The 22,403-nt window shown below is 40.9% G+C and overlaps 1 protein-coding gene across 4 annotated transcripts in view; it reads right to left on the minus strand.

The window, feature by feature from the left end:
- The window catches only part of LOC106944903 (uncharacterized), a 42,741-nt gene that overhangs the window by 4,241 nt on the left and 16,097 nt on the right, over positions 1-22,403 (minus strand). For 2 of the 4 annotated variants that reach the window (XM_015028224.1, XM_015028226.1), the window contains exons 2-24: positions 14,901-15,098; positions 12,725-14,801; positions 12,454-12,648; positions 12,049-12,169; positions 11,547-11,640; positions 11,098-11,184; positions 10,824-10,937; positions 10,037-10,135; positions 9,774-9,925; positions 9,418-9,556; positions 8,585-8,707; positions 8,291-8,488; positions 7,195-7,853; positions 5,532-5,966; positions 3,903-4,152; positions 3,704-3,793; positions 3,325-3,627; positions 3,065-3,235; positions 2,524-2,701; positions 2,311-2,439; positions 1,099-1,365; positions 739-971; positions 404-453 (exon numbers count right to left, since the gene is read on the minus strand). In XM_015028224.1, coding sequence (XP_014883710.1) covers positions 424-453; positions 739-971; positions 1,099-1,365; positions 2,311-2,439; positions 2,524-2,701; positions 3,065-3,235; positions 3,325-3,627; positions 3,704-3,793; positions 3,903-4,152; positions 5,532-5,966; positions 7,195-7,853; positions 8,291-8,488; positions 8,585-8,707; positions 9,418-9,556; positions 9,774-9,925; positions 10,037-10,135; positions 10,824-10,937; positions 11,098-11,184; positions 11,547-11,640; positions 12,049-12,169; positions 12,454-12,648; positions 12,725-14,801; positions 14,901-15,098 — 6,342 coding nt within the window. In that variant the 3' untranslated portion in view covers positions 404-423. Of the gene's footprint in view, positions 1-403; positions 454-738; positions 972-1,098; positions 1,366-2,310; positions 2,440-2,523; positions 2,702-3,064; positions 3,236-3,324; positions 3,628-3,703; positions 3,794-3,902; positions 4,153-5,531; positions 5,967-7,194; positions 7,854-8,290; positions 8,489-8,584; positions 8,708-9,417; positions 9,557-9,773; positions 9,926-10,036; positions 10,136-10,823; positions 10,938-11,097; positions 11,185-11,546; positions 11,641-12,048; positions 12,170-12,453; positions 12,649-12,724; positions 14,802-14,900; positions 15,099-22,403 lie in introns of those variants that run through there. The other 2 variants (XM_015028225.1, XM_015028227.1) reach the window with 2 other exon arrangements.

Consider the following 22,403-nt stretch of genomic DNA (forward strand, 5'->3'; position numbering starts at 1 on the left):
CTATTGTTGTTCTCTGAGATTTATTACAACATGAAATTTTTTTGTATTTTGGAGTAATGAAAAAAAAAAAAAAAAAAAAAAAAAAAAAAAAAAAAAATTAATTATACCTGCCTTTCTTTTTTCTAAATGATAAAATAAATTAAAATGAAACCTTCCAAAGCCACAAGTCTCAATTATTATTAACCATTAATACATTTCTATTTACCATTTTATAAAATACACAAATGTTGTTGGTCTGTATAGAACATGGTTCACATCAGAGATACTGTACATCTGGTTGATGGCAAAAATATCTACCACCACTTGGTATCATTAGACTGCAAATCATCCACTGTACCATGACTGGCAAATTCCTATTTAAAACATTTTAACCTTTAAATTTAAGTTGTTAAATGATCATTACCTTCTGTTTAGAAATAAGGGTCAAACTTCTGTTGATCTTCCCAGCTTCCCCTGCAGTGAAAAATACAGTTCAGTTTAACCAAAGATGAAAATAATACCATTATATAAGCACCTAAATTCTTGTTATGTTTTGTGGACAATGTCTACTACAGAACTTAGATTTATCAATAAACAAATAGTTTTTTTTTTTTTAGCAAACCATGAATGCAAACATTCATAATTGTTCAAGGAAAACAAGCAGTTTCAGATATCTGGAGCTCAGAGCCATACATGTAAATTATATTCAAGACGATGTTAAAATTTCACAACGTTGCTCAGTTTCATCTTCAGTTTTACCTGAGGTTTAGCTAGATGTGGAGGTTTGGGGGGGACACCAGGCTTCTTTCTGGTAGCTGCAGGGGAGCCGTTTTTCCTCAGGCTGGGGGTCCGACAAAGAGTTGATTTCTGCTCTGACCTCTGGGACACAGATGAAGAGTCGTCCACTACCTCTCTGCTGATAGCAGACAGACAGCTGAGGTCTGGGCTGCTGTACAGATTCATACTTTCTCCAGACGAGTCAGTGCTCTCGACTGAAACACAGACATGCACCAAACACAATATAATAATGTCTAAAAATATTACATTCGACTTTACTTAAGTTCTGAATTTATAACTTCTTTCAAAAGATGTTAATCTAAACCTAGGCAATAAACTCACTCAGAGGACAGCGAGTTTTCCACTGATCACAGTGAGGATGAGGCTGGTGCTGAAGAAGATGATGACTGTCGAGTTCGTTTTCAGTGGCAGCCTCAGGGGATGACCCAACTCCAGGGTTGGTGTTCCCAAGATAACCAGAAGGGGGCAGCGAGCCCCGGCCAGAGGAGGAAGATGATTGGCTGACGGTGGTGGAGGCGGTGCTGCCAGAGCCAATGGAGTGCGGTCGGGGATAATCTAAGCCCCTGTGTGAACAACACGCCACAGGGACTAACGACACACAAATAAATGCAATCAATGAGAATATAACACGTTTTACACTATATATTTAGGTTTCTACTTGGTAAAATGATCAGACAACATGAGACAGATTTTCACTGACACGTTGTTGATACTCAGCTACATTCATACATGAATCCAGCCAGTTAATTAGACTACATATTTCTAGCTTGATGTTCTCCTAATTAAGGCCATCTAGTGGTCATATTTGGACTAATAAAGCATGGACTGTTAACAGGTTGGAGCCGTTTATCTATGCAGCTCTTTGGGCCTTGGGCCTCTTGTCTGGCTTTGTGATTATGCCTTTAGGTGAACAACTACATCTTGGTAGTTTTGTAGTTGTACCAACATAATTCTACTTTTAAATCAAGTGGTTAGTGAGATGTTGAAAAACTGGGATATTGTTTCATAATTTAAACGGCTCCACAACTTTATTTTTGACCTGCCTGCTCTGTTCTAAATCAAATTTGTATTTGTACAAAACTCCTCCCGAAAACTATTTTCTATTTTCCCGCCACTTTACAGCTTTGTGTTGGTCTATCTGATGAAACTCCTATAAAGTACATGGATGTTTAGGCTTGCAATGTGTTGAAAGTTTTACAAGACACCATGTCTTCTCACTTATTCTAATAAACAATTTGTTCAACTCTGAACAAAAAACTAGCTTTGAAAAATTCACCAAGTCCTTGTGCTTTCACCAAATGTTTACTTCAATTTAGACAAACTGGTCTAAGATCTAATTTTATAACAATGATTTTGTAGTCTCCTGTAAAAATGCATGAACTTTGTGTCCCAAATATAAAACTTTCAAATTAAACAAATATTACAAAATAACAGTATTACCTATTAGATACACTGTAATGCTCTCCGATGTAATGTGTGGAGGACCAGGACAATTTAAAATGTAAAACACTCTGAATGGTGCAAACTTCTTACTTCTCCCAGGCAGGACGTAGCTGACGGCTCGGTCACAAATCGCCGCATCACTGGGTTGAATATCCATAAAAGGACTGCGACTCGTTCCCATAAACACTCTCTCTTGCAAACGCAGCTCTGGAACACAAACTACGTATTCAGAATGAGCTTTTTTAAAAAAAAAAATAAATAAACCTCTAAATATGTATTTCAATGTAATATTGTGACAAACACCTCTACTGTGAGCAGCTTGGTTCCACAGAATCCTCTCCAGGTCAGTGGTCCAGGCTTCCTTCATTTCAGTGCTTGAGGCCTTCAGAGTGTAAGTGTCCTCACTTTTCCTCCTGCGGAACCAGATCTCAAAGCACAGACCGCTCACACCAGAGTTATGGGTCATTCCTATATCGTTTGTCTGGAAAACACACACACACACAAAAACAGATAAATGATCCCTGCGCCAGCAGATCTTTGCCAGTGATAGTCAAATGTGAGAAATATACGCAAAGTAAAGATTCTACTTGAAATGGCAGACTAAAAGCTTTAGGAATGCTTAAAATAATAAAGTTTGTCATTTGCTCTGAGCTCATAAAACAGGGAATTATTTAGAAAAGACTTTGAGGCTTTCTTATGAAGCCGCATTGTTCCAGTTTTACTGATGTGTGACAATGATGTGCATTTTACTGCAAAATGCACAATATCATGTATGCAAAATTTAATACAAGTAGGCTGTGAACAGACTTCAGCAGCTATTTGTTTTAAGCTAGTGGATAAATACCTTAAATGACTGTTTGTAGACATAAACATCATTTCCGATATCCGTCCTCTTGGTTTTGCTGAACAGAATCAAATGTTCAAAGAGAAAGACTCGGCGGACGCATTTCTTCTTCCGAAAGAAAACTGTGAACTCGTCTTGGCGGATCAGTTCCCCCTGCTCCTTCAAGTTAACCTGACGAAGGAAAAAAAAGTTTCTGTTTATGTCGTCCAACGCTGGAGGTCAAAGCGTGAGCGCTCTGCTCTGCTCTGCTAATATCTCACATCGCAATCCTGAATGGCGTCCATGGTGAGCAAGTCGTTGCCATGACGCATCTGAAATTGAATCAGGTCTGCAGCAGCCTGGATTTCCCTCCTCTCTTTGTCTCTCTCCACGCAGGTCGGATCCGGTGCAGCCAGGCCGCACACGCCTTGTGTGCACACAGCGGCGTCCTTCTGTTTCGATCTGCAGGGTCCAACCAAGGCCAGCATGTCCTGCAGCAGCAGGCTGTACTTGCTGATCCTCTGGATGGGCCTCAGCAGGTAGGAAGACAGATCCATCAGGTCCCCGAGCTCCTGCTGCTTCTTCTGAAATCCCCCCCGAAGAAGAAAAGGTGTTGTATCAAAACTTACTAACAACAGACAGGAAATACGCTAAACTGACCTTAAAGATGTCATGGCGGCGGTGAAGAATCAGCGCGTCTGACTGAGGTTTATTCTTGCTGTATAAGGCGTACAGACCAAAACTCTCACTCTGCAGGAAGCCCAGGTTAGGATTATTGTCGCAACAAATTTAAACAATCATACAAAAATCTCAAAACTGCACAGTGAGTGAGATAGGTTTTTTTATTATTATTTCTTACATGTCTGAGAAAGCAACGGGCCACCATGGCCGGCTGCCTCTCGCAGGCCTCCAGCTCTGGGAGGAAATAGTGGCTGTGGAAGTCATAAACCTTCTCCAGGTTGCCAAAGATGACCCCCCTCTTGCCTCTGAGATCCTGAGGAATGTCCAACCTGTCCATCAGGGGGAGGTAGTGAGTCAGGATGTAACCCAGAGAGCGCACATACTCCCTCTCTGTGAAAACCAGCTCCTCCATGACATGCTGCACCCTCCTGGTGACACAAAAGGGGATTTAAAAATCCATTACCGTCAGCCAGGCGTAAAGGGTGAAACACAGCATATTTCAGAAGACATATAAGCGACTATTTTCTTGAGATTTTACGGTTTAGCTGAACTTAAAAAAATATCATGAAAAACTGTGCGTAAACGAGTAGAAACATAAATTATGCAACAATATTTATATCAGATGCATGTACAACCAATACTAGTGGAGATTTATATTTGCATACAGCAAGAAGATGAATTTATTTCCTTTTCCAGTTAAATGAACTTGATATTATGGGCGTGAAATTTTATCAATTCTGCGACCTTTTTTTCCTCAGAAAGTATCGATTTTTCATTCACAAGTATCGATACATTAAATCCTATTTTGAGTTTTATGTCAAATCCACAGGAATTAAATGACAGCTATCACACATGGCATTTTTACTCTATTGCACATGTACATTAATGAAACAACCAGTTACAATTAATTAAATAATGAAATGAAATAGATAAATTGCATTATCTAATATAAGTGAATAAGACAAAAAAGGTCCCTTTTCTGCATAACCAAAGCCACACAATTAACATTTAAACAAAGCAAGTGTATAACAAAAATATTTATTATACCATCAGTTAAATTAATTCAATCCAAGTCTATGAAACAATCATATACAGACACAAAATGTCACCAAAATCACTCTGTCCCTGTCAAATCTTTCAGAAAACCTTTAAATTGTATCAAATCGTATCAAATTGCACCGTTTGTTGAATATTGTGATATATATCGTATCGTGAGCAGAACACCATGTATCACTACAGCCCTGGTATCATTGCTAATGTTTTTTCCTGATCAAATAAACTATGCCAATTCAGTTTAAAATCATGTTTTGATTCTTAGGATGCAGAACAGAAATTATTCATAAGGAACTACCAAACAGATGCTTCCGTGATTGTTTTGTTAACTTTAAATGAATCAGTTAGAGGAATGTATTTTATAAATGACAGCATCTTATTGATTTACAGTTTTATGCCTCACCAGCTAAGAGTGCTGATAAATAAGACAAATTTTTTTTTAAATTTTTCTGCCTCTTTGATACATACAAAATATTAGTTGATCATCCTGCAAACTAATCAAATTTCTGGATACTTTGGAAGAGACAGTAAATATTTCGACTTGAATCTTTAACCTGGAAGTGTTGGAGATTGGGCTTGATAAGATTGCTATTTCATAAAAACATGATGGATAAAAATTCAACTATGAAAACACAAGGAGAGAGTACCTGAAGCTCCTCATTGTCAGCTTAGGGACGGAAAGGAGTTCATTAAACTTCAGAGAGTAAAGTGAGTAAGAATGAGAAGCAAGGAAAGTCATTGATAGTCAACTCACAGAGCACTGCTGGCATTCTCCTGTGGACCTGACAAACAAAACGCTCTCCCATATGTTTTGGGGGGCAGGCTGGAGTGTTTACAGCATTCGGCCCCCGCAGCGATGCCGTCGCTCACGCAGGAGTTGTCCGAGCAGAAGCTCCCGTGTCGGGAAATCTGGAACTTCTGCGCTTCCTGCAGGATGCGGCAAGATGGCTGACCGCGGTGGGAGCAGCACGGCGGCGACCGAGGCCCCTGCTCTTCAGGAGTGGAGCCAGCGGCTGCGGCTCTGGCGGTGCACGAGTCCTGGCTCACCGACCTCACTCCGAGACCCCGTCTCCATGGAAACCACTGGCAGCCGACGGGGTGGGACTGAGATAAAGCGGCGGCATCCCTCTCGCTTCTGGCTCTGCTTGTGTGTCTCTTTCGTGCCTCCCTCTCTGTTCTCCTGGCTGACCTATTTAAGAATGAAACAAACCAGCAAACGGGTGAGTTTTTACTTTTCACTGTTTCTACAGCCTCCTTTTCTTTTTGGGTCTACATCAAGGCCCTATGTCCTCATAGGGCTGGGTGTGGCAGAATGTGTTGATAAAGCTACCCGTTAAACTGTTAAAAAAATTAAACAATTTTTAAAGTCTTTTCACATTGATGTAATTCGATCCTAAATCAAGACTTAATCAATTTGACAGATAAAATAATGTCATCTTCAAATTCAGAGACTCTAGACGGCCACATAAGTAGCTACGGAGGGCCGGATTTGACCTTGAGTTTGACACCTGTGCTTAGAGGATCTACTGAAATATTTCCCTTCATCCTCACTAGCTGGAGTTAATACTGATTTAGGGACCAACTCCAAAGTCATGTAACTTCATTTAAAATGTTTGTGGAGGTTACGAACAATACCACAAAAATGGATAGTCGGAATTAAGTTTAAATCACACATTTTTTGTCACACGTTTCATTTTCAACGTATTTTATTAACAGATCAGCAGAAAGTAGTGCATAATTGTGAACTGAAAGGGAAAGGAAATATTGCTTTCATACATATAAAAATAACTGCAAAAATGTGGAGCGTATTTGGATTCAGATATTTTGAAGAACAACCTTTTGCTGCAAGTGGTTTTGGCCCATCAGCAGCTTTGAACCATGAAAACCTGAGGGTGAACTGAACGGTTTAAAGCTGAAGCTATTGTTTCATTAACATCTCTATGCATACTCAGCTGTCTGCTGTGGTCTTTGGTCTCCAGGATGCTGTTTGTTCTCCAACACTGAGGCTTTCATAGAACAGATGAGTTTATACTGAGGTTTAGTAACAAAGCTGACATCCAAAGGCGTCTGCTTGCACTGAAGTTAAGTAAAAACAGTTAAAGCTGTTGAAAATTATGTATCATTTTCTTCAAATTTCAGAATTATGCTCTACTTTGTATTAGTCAATTTCATATAATCCCAGTAAAAAGTATTGAGTACTTTGGTGTTAATGTGTCAGGGCTCTGAATGCATCTTGAACTCAATTATTTGTGTTAATGGAAATAATTAAAGAAAAAAAAAACTTTTTTTTTTTTTACCAAAATGATTTTGGCAAAAAAAAAAAAAAAAAAAAAAAATCTTATTGACCATTATTTACAAAAATGACAACATTATAAAAGCTTAAAAGTCAAAGTAGCGCCCAGCAGGAAGTTCATTACCTGTGAGACGACTGCTTTGACTCCCGGTTTGTCCCGACGTCACTGCTGCCCTCCGGTATGACGGTAATGTTACTGGAGGCTACATCTGCTCCATTAGGGCTGCTGCCGTCCACAACTGGCCTCCTTTTACCCAAATCCTCAGCACCGGACAAGACGCCCTCCCACTGAGAACGCTGAGGCCCCGGGGTCGACTGCACCACCAACCTCTGTCCCCCTGGAGAGGCCGTCTGGATGTTGGTGCTCACCACATCCACAAAGTGACCCTCACAGCTGCTGCTGGGATCTGCCAGCGGGTGGCAAAGTTCCTCCAGCTCCTGCATCCTCTCCTGGAGCCGCTGCTGCGCCTCGTGAAATCTCAGCCAGGCAATGTTCCAGACGTGCATCCCTCGAGATCCCCGCAGGGAGCCGGCGAGGACCTTCACCTCGTGGAGTTTGTCCAGGCTGAAGTGGAGGAACCTTTCCTGGAAAGACTGGAGAATCAGTCGGTCAGGAGAAGCCTGGATGTCGGAGTGGCAAAGAGGTGTGGCGTCCAGGCCGGGGTCTTTGCTTTGCTTCTGCACCAGCCGAGTGTTTGTTTGACTTTCAGGGGATTGGACTGTGAGATTTCTGGCTTCAGTAAGATTCAAATAATCAGTGCACTCGTTGGCAAGCTCCACAGCCTGTTTAAAACAACAATAACAACAAAACAGAATTTAATTAGAAATTCTACCCTAAATCACTGCAAAACAAAGTCTTACAAATAATTTTTGGTCTAGTTTCCACTGGAAATATCTCAGTACACTTAAAATAAGACAATATCGTTAAAAAAAAATTCTATTTCTAGTAGTTGATTATTTCACTTATAACATGGGGAAAATGTCTTATTAGAAGTGAAATAATCTTCCAGTGGAACTAGTGCTTTTTCCATCAGTATTAAGGAATTATTGACTTAAAACAAGCTCCTATATCTTGCTGAAAAGTTACTTGTAAGTTCGTTTTGTCCTATGTCAAGTGTACCGACAGATTTTCACTAGAGACGACCAAAAAACAAAAAAATGCTTGGAAAGATTTTGTGCTTTTGCATTTTGCACTGGGCACTCAAGCATCCCCATCTCACCTGCTCACAAAAATCACATATGTTGACCATGATCTGCAGCTCTCGGCCACATGCCTCCGCCCTGCAGAGGAAGTCCTCCAGGTCCGACTGGAAAGTGCCGATGAGGGTCTTGAAGGCCCCCGTCTCTGGGTAGAGAAGCCCACTCTGCTGGAGTCTCTCTGCCTCTGACACCAAGGACATGGCGTGGTGCCTGCGGTCCTGGGGGACGAAGGAGGGAGGGAGAGGCTTCAGGGAGGCGCACAAACAGGAAAACACAAAGACAAAGAGAAAGGCATGAGGGAGATTTAAACTCACGTTAGCTTCAATTAGGAAACCCGTGAAGCTGTTTAGGATCTGCTCCATTCTGTCTCCAGAGCCCTCGACTGATTCGGCCTCCATTAGGTGGCGCTCTCCCTCTACAGTAAACCATTGCTGAATCTGCAGAGCAAAGTCGTTATTCAGATGAAAACATTTTGAAGCTTTCAGATCCAGTTTTGTTTGAATGTCTGATCTAATGTGTTATAATCCTTGTTAATGAGAAATGACGCAACATGTAAAAACAGTTTATGACCAATTTAGTTAACTACAGCCTCTCAGTAGTTACTAGAAGAGAGAACTGTATAAATAACTAATTCTCCTTCTTGAGAATGTCGTCCACCAGTAACGCTGACAGAAGAATAAAAGAAATCCCCCACAGCATGATGGTACCGCCACCGTGCTCGACAGTTTGTAGCAGTGTTTTTGGATTTAAAAGCCTCACCTTAATTCATCCAAACATTCTTGTCAATGTAACTAAATATCTAAATTTTTGTCCCATTTTATTGTTCTCGAAGGCATTTATAATGCTCACCTGAACTGTAGTAAAAATCTAAGCGCTATACCTAATAACGTAAAAAAAAAATCTGAACTAATTCTGCATTGAAAAAAAAAAATCAAATGTCAAGTCAGTCCTATGACAGAATCAATATAAAAAAACCCTGTTGTTTCTTGAATAATTATTCAAACCTTGAAAAAGCATCTTTAAACCTCGACAGTGACACGGGCTGAGTGCCTTTTATAGTTGGATGCAACTTCTGTAGAGCACTGTAAACATTACCAGAGTTCAGACAGACATGAAAATCAGAGATCACGAGAGAAGCATGACGGACCTGCATGAAGTGTCCCTCCATCTCTCTGAGCTGCAGCAGGTACTCCAGATGTTCCAGTGACGCGTTCGTCCTCTGCACCAGGATGTGGGCCTGCTCCTCCACGTAGTTGTACAGACTGGTAACTGAGTCGACTGCATCACTTTAGAAAGAGAAGAGATAATTTACAAGTTGTTGAAAGAACATTTCTGAACATTTACAGATACAAACTCAAGATCTCAACTTCAGTTTGTCTTTACTGACTAAAGAAAAGACCACTGGTGACTCTGACTTGGAGGAAAAAAAAAAAAATTCTTGGTTACCATGAATGTTTGCTTTCTGTAAGCGCTCAAAGCGACAACATGATGTTTGTTGGGTACCTAAGGTCCTCACAGTGAGGGTATTTCAAGTCACTCTCCTTCCTCAGCCGAGCCAGAATGGCCCCACCCTCCCGCTGCAGGCCGACCAATCGACTGTCCTCCAAGACGTCCCTCATCAGAGTCCTCTGGTCCATCATGCATTGCTGTACAGCCTGTTTGCCAGAGTGTTAACACTTTTACACGTAGAACAGTTATCTCAGCCTGAGTTACAAAACTCGCCATGATGGGATCTTTGAGAGGAAAGGAATGGAGAGTAAAATTACCTGCACAGACTCGGTCATCTGCAGTTTCTCTAACTTACTAATGGCTCTCAGTAACAGGCTGGAAGCTTCGTGGAGATTGTTAACGAAAGGGAAAAGTCTCTGAAAATCAAAGATTTGGAGACGCATGAATGAATGATTACCTGTAAGAGAGAATAATAGGGTTCCTGCACATTTTCACTTAAATATTCTAAATGTACTTTGAGTACAAAATATTAACTTTGATACTGCAGTTGGGTTTTGATTTTTTTTTTTTTTTTGGTTTGTTCGTTGTCATCAGGAGTAACTTAGATCAGCTCTTCTTTGAAATGTATAATTCTTCAAATTGTTAAACACATTGAGTTACCTATAAAGACCGGATTCAGTCTTTGCACAGTTCAGGTACTTTGATATTCTTTGTACAAATTAAAAAATATATATATATATATATATTAGTAAGCAGCTGAGGTCCAGTTTAACTACAATTAAAGTGGTGATTAAACAAGTAGTGTGTGTGCATTCAATCCTCAAGTTAAAAACCAAAGTGCTGATGAGTAAAATGTTAAAACTGAGGGAAAGTGAGGCTTGGCAAGTCAAAGAAAAAACATAAAATTAAGTAAAAACCATTGCATTTACTAGAAAACATTAGATCTACATTCTTTGGAAATAGAAGAAGAAAATAAGTTGGGAAAAGGAAACATTTTCCCGCACACATTTGTTTTTTGTACACCCATAGCAAAGCATAAGTTCCCTCCTTATAGGTAAAGTCAAGCAGAAAAACAAAGGCAGTCATTTGATACTTGATTCCTACCTGATGAAGCTCCAACCAGTCACAGTAGCCATGAGCTGTGCCATCCAGACCGAAGCTCAGCTGATTCGCCTCCGCCAGCTTGAGTAACGCTTTCATTGATGTCACCAAATCAGTCTGCATCAACATTAGACACATATATCACTTCTTTTCACATTACTCCTCAAATCATATCCATTCTGTGATGTTCCCTGTGGCTTAAGGCTCAGGGACGATTGTGAACACACATCCTCAGCAGAAAATGCAAATGCAGTGTGTTTGGATGAAATAACTCAACCTGGATGCCGGGACATCTTTCTGGCTGAGGGTTGTTGTCTTTGTCCACCAGCAGAGCCAAACTATTCACAGCACGAGGTGACCACTCCTGCAACAGGTTAACACAAGTTACAACCTTTTAACAATTTTGTTGAATTAAGCTGATTGAAAAAAATGCAAAGCAACACCAAATGTCAACCCGGTAAAATTCCTAAAATAAACTTTTTTTTTTTTTTAAAGAATGTTTTGTGTTTAATAATTAGATAATAGTTTATTTTTGTAGTAGTTTCAATTTTTGTGTGACTTTTGAGCAACCTGAAACTGTCGTATTTTTACTCCAGGCTGTCTTACTGTGCCTAACATTACTTACCAGTCATTAGATGCTAATAGTGGCCCTCCAGTCACATATTACCATGCAAACAGTAATTAACCTGCAGCGTTATCCAGAAATATACTTTGTGTGCTTCTTACATGAAGGGCCATCAGAGCCTTGTAGAACTGTGGCTGAGGATTTTTCTTCCTCGCGTCAAATATTAGCGTCATTCCGGCTTCTCTGATTTCTTTTCTGCAAACAGGCACAAACAAAGGTGCTTTTGAACTGATGTTGACATACACGAAGTCCTGGTAAAACTTACAACAGAGTCCAAAAATGGTTCATACACCTGGAAAATTTGATTCCAAAGTGTTATTATTTAGCCAAGACGTTTGTTTCTGATAGGAAATAAGAGGCTTCTCTCAAAAGATAAGACAATTTAAAAGAAATATCAGTTTTGACATGAAATAGTTTCCATCAGTTTGTATATACGTTTTTATTAAAAATTTGCGTGTAGACAACTGACCACAGCACTGTGTATCGACACTGATGCCACTGCAGACACTAAAACACTAAAAATGAGCAGTGAGTGTCTGCAACAAACCAGTTCCCATGTTGTTTATTTTTCAGGTTCCACCATCTGAGACACTTCTTTCTCACCTGGTGATGGAGTAGAAATAGAGCAGCATCTGGAACAACTCGTGGCTTGTCACTGTTGACTCCCATCCCTGATCGTGTCCGTAGAGTTCAACGATCGCCCGGCCTGTCCTGTCTCTGCAGCCTGCAGTGGACGGAGGGCATCAGAAGTTGTGGAGTCAAATAATGTAGTCAGGCTTCACCTGAACCAGGTAACTAATCTCTAAAAAAACTGATAGATGTTTGGGTAAACTTTGGTAGATGGTATTTTATCATCTATGCAACATGAGATAATTATGTTTACATGTGTAGGAATAAATTTAGTGTTCACTTTGTAATGTGAACGTTTTTGGTCACCCTTTGCTTAGAGGTGTTGAACTATAGCATGCACAATAGTTGTGGTTAAAGCAGTAAGAAATTTTAAATGACCTGTGAGAGAGGCTAACCCAGAGTAAACGGGATGGGCTCTGGGGTCTGGTGATCCCAGAGGGAGGTGGTCCGGTCTGGGGCGACCGGACGCTTGCTGAGAGGTCCTTTTGGACTCGGCGGAGGATGATGGATTCATCTGGGATGGGTTCTCCGTTTCATGGCTATTGATTCTTCTGGTGCCAAGCTGCTCTGCAACTGCAACACATTTTACTTTTAATGTGTGGTAAAAATGTTCCAAACTATGGTGACGAAAGCAAGAACAGTTCTTTACCTGGAAGAGGATTTTTCTTTCTGTTGATCTTGGGTGAAACCAGCCTGAAGGCTGTGCTGTTCTTACATTTCACCACATGCAGCTGCGGAATCTCCACGCGAGGCTCAGAGGTTTCCTTTCTCCGGACGTTTTGGCCTTCGACAATGATCAGTTCACACTTTTCCGAGGTGTCCACCACCGCCGTGGAGAGAGATGAACATCTCCTGTCTGGGTGGGTGTCTCGCCTGTTTTGCGGCGCGGGGGTAGACTTAAAGTTTGGAGCCGTAGTTGTCGAAGTGGTTCTGGTTTGATGGCTTTCAAGATGGTTGAAGGGCATGTGGATCTCAGATGTTTCAGCTGAACTAAATTTCGATCTGTGCTGTTTATTTGAGTCGTCCGGGTACCTGAGACCATCAGCAGCTGACAGAACGTTTGGAGTCTGTGTCCTGATTTCTGACGTTGGATTCGTCGTGCCCAGGTTGTGAAAGTTGCCAGAAGATTTGACAGATTGTACTCTGCCATCGTTATAGGGCGTGACATTTATTTCTTTTGGTTTTCTGCACGGGACGCAGTTTATTTCTCCTGACTCTTTACAAATGTCCCCACCTAGTTGTGGAGGAGACTGATTACAGCTTCCAGGATCACATCTCGTGTTTTGAACATCTCTCCACGAGTCCTCGGCACTCAGTTTGTCGGCGTTCTGTGAGGTATCCGTGTCCTCCTCCACCATGGCTGGCATAGTCCCTCCATTATTCTCAGCCCCAAAGGTGACAGGGTTCTGTATGGCGGCCTGGTATGAGTCTCTGTATCGACATCTCAGCTCTTGAGCCTTGGTGACCTTCCCACCTTGTCGTCTGGCCAAGCATGGGGTGCAGGGCTTCTCTGCAAAGCGCACAGTGCGGATACACTGAGGGGGGCCCAGAGAGTCGGAGGAAGGGTGGTCCTTTAGGGAATGGTCACGAACAGATTGAGGTCCTGCGTCTCCAGACACGCCTGGTGCTTTTGTCTGAGAATTTACTTCCGACTGTGTGCTGAACGGTTGCGCGATTGGCTGAATTTGCCAATTTGGATGTTTTTGTACTCTGCTATGCACTTGCATGCTTTGTTGTTCTTCGGTCAATGACCGATCTTTATCGAAGAGCATTTTGGCCTGCAGTACATCAATGTAGTCCCCTGTTGCAACAGCTGCTGGCTCATGTCTGCTCATTCTCTGTGCTTTAGAGTCTCTCTGTTTATCTTCCAATATATTTTCAGAGGCTACAGCACCTTTATTCCCAACTTTGAAGTCAATTATATTGCCACCCGAGAGGTTGGGTTTTTCCGTTTTTGCGGCTGTGTTTTGATTTGTCCCAGTGAAGCGACTGTCCCATGTATGCGGGGAAACCCAGCCTATTGGCTTATGCTCTGCTTCACTTCCTTTAGTCTTTACCAGCTGCGACAAAGACGAAGTTCTAGCATCTACCAGGCAAAGTGACACAGCGATGCCGTGCTTTGCGGGACATATCCTGGTTTCCACAGAGAAAGCTGCTGGGGAAGATGTTAAAACCGAGTTCTGACTAGTCGCAGGATTACGTTGCCCAGATTTCCTTGAAGAGGAAAGAGGGAAGGTATTATCAGACGAGGAAGTCTTGGACGAATCAGGAAGAGGTGGAGGAGGAGGCGGAGTTAAAGGTGAATTTGACGGAGCAGCAGAGGCCATGCTACTCCCAGCACAACGTGCCAGCTGCACAAAATCAGGCACAGCCACCCGTTCCCATGGTAACCTCACTACGCCTCGTTCAGTAGCGACCAGGCATTGTCTGAGCGGCGACCCCTGGCGGTCCTGGTTGATCTCGTCCAGCCAGCCAGAGCTGAAGATACAAGGATAGGACGTCTCAGGGACCGGGGTCTCCTCTACCACCTCCACGCCAAGCCCCTCCTCCTTCAGCAAGCTGCAGACCACGATGCGAGCTGATTGGTTGCAAAATGGAGTCACCTGGAGGTAAAAGTCGCCTGGCTGAAGAAGGGAGGGGTCAATCGGAGCGAGGTGGACGACCACTTGGTCACGTAAACAGAGAGGCCAGCCCTCGCAGAGGAACAGCACATTGGAGTATCGGGCCTGAACGTGGACAGTATGATGACGTTATTACACATGTATGCAACTGACGTGATTCATATTCTGTTTTAGACAGTAAGAGAGTCTCGGCGAATAACTTACACATGCAGCCTGCTGCACGGTATCTAAAATGTGCTTGGCCGGTACCAGGAAGTCCAGAAAACAGCGCAGGGCGTCCCTCTGGTAGCGGCAGTCGATGATCTGGAAGAGCTGGCTGAGGAGGGTGGGGGCGGTGGCTTCATAGGGGGGATACAGCGCAGAGAGGAGGTGCTGGATTGATCCCTCCACAGAATCAAGGTTCTGAAAAGGAAAGTTTCAACGAGATCTGCTCAAAACATTTACCGTTTTTGCATTCAGCATATTATTTCATGTCAGCTGCTCAAACCTGGAAACTGATGATGACACAGAAACAGCGGTGCAGCTACTCAATATTTTACTAACAAAAAGCTGATGAAGCACCAAGTTACCCTGTAGATATTCAAATGAACTATTTCAGTGAAGTTCTCCAGTTAATATTTTATGATTTTCTGAAAGTATTTCGTGTTATCGATTTAATGACCGTCCAGTAGATTGCCATAGAGTCAAGAGCATAATGTAAACACTTTCAACAGTGGCGTAAAAAGTCGTCGTCATCACTTAAGTAAAATTAGAGACCAAAAAATACAAATTTCTATCTCTTTGCAAAAAATATTGCAGGAAATTTAGAATTTTTTTTATTTAAATTTATTGTTAGGGTATTTTATTGTATAATTAAACCAAATTAATTTATTCTAACAGAACTTATGCACATTATAATGATCAGCAGCCAGAAGGTGTTCACCTGGTTCACCGTTTTCCATGTTAATTTTATTCAAATACAACAATTCTTCTTTTTAGCTCAATTTTAAAAACACATTTGTTTAGGGTTGTCTGATTAAAAAGTGAGCATAGATTATTAATTCTAGCCTGGATTTCAAAATGTCATTACTTCTCTTCGTTTGTTTCTTTTTGATTTAACACATTATGTTTTAATCATGCAAAACACTTTTAACTGCCTTGTTGCCAAAAATGCCAAAACTTGATTTTACATGATTTTGGCTAAGTTTCTATTCCGACCCACCAATTGAATTACATTTGATCTATGAGGTCTCAGTAATTTGTAGTGTTAAGCAGCAAACATGCAGTTCATTAAATAATTTTGTCCCAGAGTAAACTAGAAATGCCTCATCATCAGAGATGAGGCTTCGTTCAAGTAATTCTCGTTCTTCTATGCGGAGGCAGACAGCCTGTGGACAAATATTCAAGTAAACACGGCTACACTTCTGGTTTATGGTTTCACATTCCCTTTGACATGAACTCATGCCTCCCCCCCCCCCCGTACCTCCCACTTCACATTTAGGTCTTGCTTTATTTAGCGCCACTAAGACCAGAGCAGTGGGTTTCAGAAGGAGAACCTGACTCCAGGAAACAGCATGTGAGAACGTTGATGTATGGCCTGAAGATTGTTTTTCTACCCATGCAAACTGTGTAGGATTCAATAAAATAAGACACAGTAATGGTAATGGTAACACCAGAGATGTTTCTTAAGCTAAACCTGTTGGCTAAGCTAACAAAATTAGTCAAATCCATACGTCAATCATGTCTAAGTTACATCTTCCCTGTAAACGGTTATGTTTGAGATAGACCATCACAAAATGGTGTGTAGCAGCATCATTTTGGGTGTTTGTACAATTTCAAAAATTTCAAAAACCGCATTTCTTTTTCCTCACATCTATGCACTGTGTTGGAGTACTACAACCAAATTCAAATATAATGCATTATCATGGATGGAGTATTACAAAATGTGAAAATATTCAATGGAGACGACATGTCTTGCAAGACACCGTCTTCTTGAACTGGATTATAGAGTCGCCTCTATAATCTCGTACCGTGACATTATCCTCCGAAACCCCCCGATTGTCCTCTGATCCCACAGCTCAGGGTACAACATGTCTGACATAGAGCTTTGTGGTGGCTTCTGCCACACCCTGCTGGGGCAAACCTCAACAATCCTCATCAACATAACGTTAACAAGAAAGACAAGGACAGCAATTATGAAAATGATGGAGAGGAGACGACAACCGAAGGCTGGATGGTGACGGTTGTTGCTTGCAGCTCAGAAACACACAGCTTAGTGGAAGTAAATATAGATCACAGTTCATACATTTTTAATTAAACTGTTTCCACAGGACTAAAAACACTTCAGTCATCAATTCTGTCATTCCATTAGTGAAATGACTTGCTGGATAGATCTGGGTCAGCGGCGGCCCAAGGTGTAAACGATCTTTGGGTTTGTTCAGAACCCCTGCTGGCCTCCAGGCCTCAAAAGACATAAAAACCCCAAAAGAAATATTGATTTGTTTGTTTCGCTCACAGTAAGAAGAAGCTAGCAAGCTTGAAAAATTTTATTGCACAAAATTATATCTAAAGTTGTGTTCACTGGATCCTTGGGAAGGCAACATTACACTTTGCTTCTTCAGAAACAGCCTGTATTGACCCACGAAGGGGAACCCAAACAATTTTCAGGCATTTCTGCACTTAAAACCAAAAGTTTGTTTGTTTGTCCTGGCAGCACACCGCTGTTAACGCAGAACTACTTGGCTTCAAAAACACACCGATCCTTCCCAGTACGTCACTGAAATAAATTACGACCCTCACATTGCTGTGGATAAGATGTCTCAGCGCTGCGGCCAAAGACAGTTTGAATATCTCTGTCCAGTATCATTATGACACAAAAATAGTCCCTGAGCATTTCTGATGTCAAGCCGGCTCCAGGCTGGGCAAACAAATCTGGACTGAGAAAACCAGAAAGTTTGCATGCAGACTTGGACGTTTCTAATAGAGATCTTGAATGTTTTCAATGCACACTTAATCTTTTTCAGTTTAATCATCATCATCTGGAAAGTGACAGGAAATGTAGGGAGATGGATTCTTCTTTTACATCCTGAATTATGAGAGAAATGTCCATTTTGTCTGTAACAGATCAAGCTCTGGCAGGATTCTTCTACAAAAATCTCAAGAAGCTATATCTGGCGTGCTGTCGCTATCGTAACGCTAGCGGTGCTAACTGTGTTTGTCACTTTTTTAAGATGCTAAAGACCTGTCGAGCAGCCCGACGACGTGAATCTGATCTTATCTGCCTTCACAAAGGTCTGTAAATCAGGAGCCGGAACCGTTCGCTCGAAAGGAGTGACTCGCGTCACATCGCCACTTTAACAACAAAACAAATAACAAAAATCGGCAAAATTTGGATCTGTGACTGTCTTTTTTTTATACATTACTAAATGCATGAGAAAATGTGAGACCCTGTAAGAAACCACTGTTCTAACACTTGGATAAACTTTACATAAGCACGAGAAGAATCAATTTCCTGTGTTGATATTTGCTGCTTTTCATCTGAGCTCACACTCACTGACTCCCCGCTGGATTACACAAACTGTTTATGTTGAGTTCACTGCTGCTGGGCAGAGAGGACAGGGAGAAATGCTGGCGTCTTAAAGAAAGGAGCAAATCTTTTCCCGTTTCATTCAATCAATCAATCAAATTTTATTTGTATAGCACATTTCAGCAGCAAGGCATTTCAAAGTGCTTTACATAATTAAAATAAAAACAGCATGTGAGAAAGAGTTCATTGTTGCATTACGCTCTTTAAACAGCATTATGTTTAGCTTTACAAGCTGAAAATAAGCATAATGTCATAAACAACACTGTGTGTTTTCAAACTGTTAATTACTTGACGAAATTGATCCACTAAAGTTGCCCCTCATCAGAATAAAGGACATGTCTAACATTAAAAAAACAGATTGTTTAAAAAGCTAAATTAGTTCAACCTTTCAACTCTTTCACTCTCTTGTATCAGATATAAGGAAGTTTTCCCCCCCACATTTTTCAACAACAACAAATATCAGTCTGAGCTGAAGCACCCAATCCTTGATTGTTGTTCACCCATATTGTTGGAAGAAAGAAAGATTTTCAATAAACGACAGACATGCGACAGAAATGACCATCTGTTTATGACCAGAGTGTTAAAATCTACCAATCAGATCAAAGGAAAAGCCATCATATTCATCGGTCAACAACAAAATAAAAAATCTCCATTTTAGATAACCAAAGATGTAAACATGGCCATTTCTTTTGGACGCTCTTCAAAATGGGAAAACAAAAACTTTTCCTTCCTTAGGATGTGAAAAAGCAAAAACAGAAAAATGTGTAAATAGTTTCTCGCAACACTTTATGCAATGTCCCTTAGCTTTGAACAGATGGCTGTAAGGATGGACAAATGGATTTGTGACCACAAATCCTGCATTCTTTTTAAGAGGCCACTGGAAATGAACATTGAGTAAAAGTCATAAACGCGTTATAAATAGTTGATGTCAGTAGTTTAGCTAACAAACAAGCACACTGCTTCAACATCTTGAACACATACTTTTCTCTTCAGAAAGGAGGATTTCAGTCTGCTGATCGGTTGCGTCACTCACAGAAAATGACACATTTATGGATGACAACAAATGTGATATTAAGGTGCAATTCAATTGTGCAGTAAACAGATTAGCTGCCACCCTAAAGACGAGTGAAAACAAGCTGATGAACAGAAAACACGAAGCCTTGCGGCAACCGTAATGTGGATTTTTCTGTTAAACATTCACAAAGTGCATCAGTTTCCTTATCAGTTCATTTTAATCACAGCTTCAGTACGAGATCAAAAGACATAAATCATTTGGGATTCATTTATTTTGCTATTTAGAAGCACACAGCAGGCAGAGATTACTCTGTAAAGCTCGAATTCCACTCTTTTTCTGAATGAATCGACTTAGTTGGTAAAACAATGAGCTCTTCAGCTATAAACTATACATTTGAAGAAAACGGCAACAAAAAAAGGTCAAAAATCCTCATTTTCTCTCCGTTTTTTTCTCTTCAGTCTTATACTATCCCTCAACACCCCTGATGTCACCTCCTCTCAAGCTCAAGCCAAATTACACTGGCGTAAGCCATGAATCCTCTGTACAAAACCACAGAGGCTCCGCGATGGCCAGACGGTATATTTAGCAGCTTCAGTGGGATAAGGTGACCGGGACTCGCCGGAGACAAACACCAATCATGACGGTCTCGATCAGCAGAGCGATTTGAAAGTGGCCGTAAAGTAGCAGTCGGCGGTTCAGTCTGGGTCATCGAAAACGCGTGAGGGAATTGTGAATGAGCCGAGCCATCTTTAAAAATCACCATGAGCGGGGCTGATGTACGTATGCTGTGTCCATGTGAGGGATGTTATTATGTCAAAGTGTGGCTTAGCTTTCACTGACATGCTCGTCTCATCTGTAATTAGGCCTCAGCTGTGCTTAATGTAACTGTAACCTACAGATTTCAGGACAAACAACGGAAAGTGACCACTTCGATACGAGCAAACATCAAAACACTGAATCATACATTTGTTAGATTTTTAAAAATATATATAATTTATACCCCTTGAACTTATTTTTACATTTTGTCACTTAAAAACACAAATATATTTTACAAGACAGTCCAAAAAAAAAAAGTCACACATAATAAGTGAAGAAAATAATACATGGTTTTCTTATTCTTTCACACATTAAAAAAAGCTTGGTTAACATTCCTTTATTATGATGCCTTAAAGTACGGAGCCATTTTAATGGAGAACAGAGTGACCACTGTGTAATTAAATCTCAATATAAACCCGTTTCTGTGAAGGTTTGTGAGAAAACATCAGTGAACCAACAGCATCATGAAGACCAAGCATCACAGCAGACAAGTCAGTGATGAGGACATGGAGATTGTCCATAAATGGAAAGAAAATGTCCCGATCTCAAGAAAAAAGCTGGAAAAGAAGATGAATCAATCTGAGAAGTAGCTGAGAGATATCCACAACTCACAGGAGAGAATTAGAGACAGGGCAAATATTTGCTAAGCACATCTCAGGTCTGACTCTTGTGGAAGTGGAAAAGAAAACTATCAAAATGTCCAATTTCTTGTTTTCCAGAAGATGCTCTGGTCAAATGAGAAACAAATTCAACTTTTTACATGCAAAACACTAAGCAAGGAAAAACACTTGGCACTGCACTGATCTCTGTTATGACACACTGATGTTACAGCATCATGGTTGCTGGAAAACAGTTATTTTGTACTAATTACCATGTGCTGTCTGAACAAATAAATGCAAGTAATTAAGCCCTTGAAGAAAACACAGTTGAATGGCCCAGTCAAAGTCCAAAATTAAATCCAATGTTAAGTCAGAGGCAAAATCTTAATTTGAGTCTGAGTGAGACTGAGCCATTATGAAAACAGATTTCAGATTTCATCTTGTAAAACATGTAAAAACCATGTATCATAACATAAAATCATATGGTTACAAAAATGAAAAAAATAAAATACTGAAGGAGATTAAAACTTTTGCAAGGCATTGTATATGAAGGTAATGATGGTAATTCAAGTAAAGGGGAGATGATGATTTGTAGGTTTACTAGCAGAAATTTGGATCAGACTTTCATGTATTTTTTCCATCGAATCACTCAGACAGGACAAGTTGTCTTTCTGCAGAGGGAAAAGGAGACGCTTTGTACAACTTAGTCAACATGGGAATGAACACCCAGACATCGAGGTCACTCAGAAAGCAGGAATAACGGAGCTAATGGACCCCTGGTTTCGACGACACGGAAAACTTATACAGGAAGCAGGGTGGGAAAACTCACAAAGACTCCTGCCAAGTCAAACCCACGGGAGAGCTGGGCGGGTAATTTAAAATTCAACTCCCTTCATAAACGTCCCTGCAGCCTGTCGGCGGCAAACACATTCAGCTTTATGCACAAAACGAGGCACACCCCTTTCTGACGTCGAATGAAAAATACGCTCGTCTGAGACTTTTCCTGAAACGGACAAAATCAAACCGAGACATTTCCTCCAGGGTTAAAATCTAAATCCACATTTCAGACAGCCACCCATACTTTGAAAAAATAAACTTTCTGCTTGTATTTGCATGAGTCACATCTTGTAGGGCCAGGAGCAGGAAGGAGGCACAGGGGATGGATTGTAAAACCTGGACTAATGCTCGGTAACCTGAGAGCTTCACCTTGAGTCAGGCTGCTCGGGCAGAGCAGCAGCAGAGAGTGTTAGCTATGGCAGAAATGTGGTCAGAGTACACGGGTGTTAAAGCATAAAGAGCTTCTTGTCAGGACGCACTAAACAAATCCCTCTGTGGTACTAGTGTTTGGAGACGTGGTGTTAGAACGTCACGTTTCTGATGCAAAACTTCACCTGTCAGCAGTTTAAGATGTAGAAAACACAATGTTTGTTCAGGCGTGAGAGAAAGCATCAACTTAAATGTAAGTATAAAATTTCTCCTTACATATATGTCAACTATAGTGTTTTGATTAAGAAATAACGCATCTACAGCTGAAGATTATAAACATCTAAAAGGTCTTCAAGAGGTAAAAGCGGAGCTGTGAAATAAACTCAAGCTGCAAATTAATTTATACTCTTAAAAGTAGCTGCTTCAGTTAATCTGTAAAAAAAAAAAAAAAAAAAAAAAAAAAAAAAGAAAAATGACAAGGAAAAAATAAATCTCACATGAAAAAA

This window comes from Poecilia latipinna, unplaced genomic scaffold (assembly GCF_001443285.1).
Source record: "Poecilia latipinna isolate Pla-1442-1.1 unplaced genomic scaffold, P_latipinna-1.0 Scaffold117, whole genome shotgun sequence".
Lineage (NCBI taxonomy): Eukaryota > Metazoa > Chordata > Actinopteri > Cyprinodontiformes > Poeciliidae > Poecilia > Poecilia latipinna.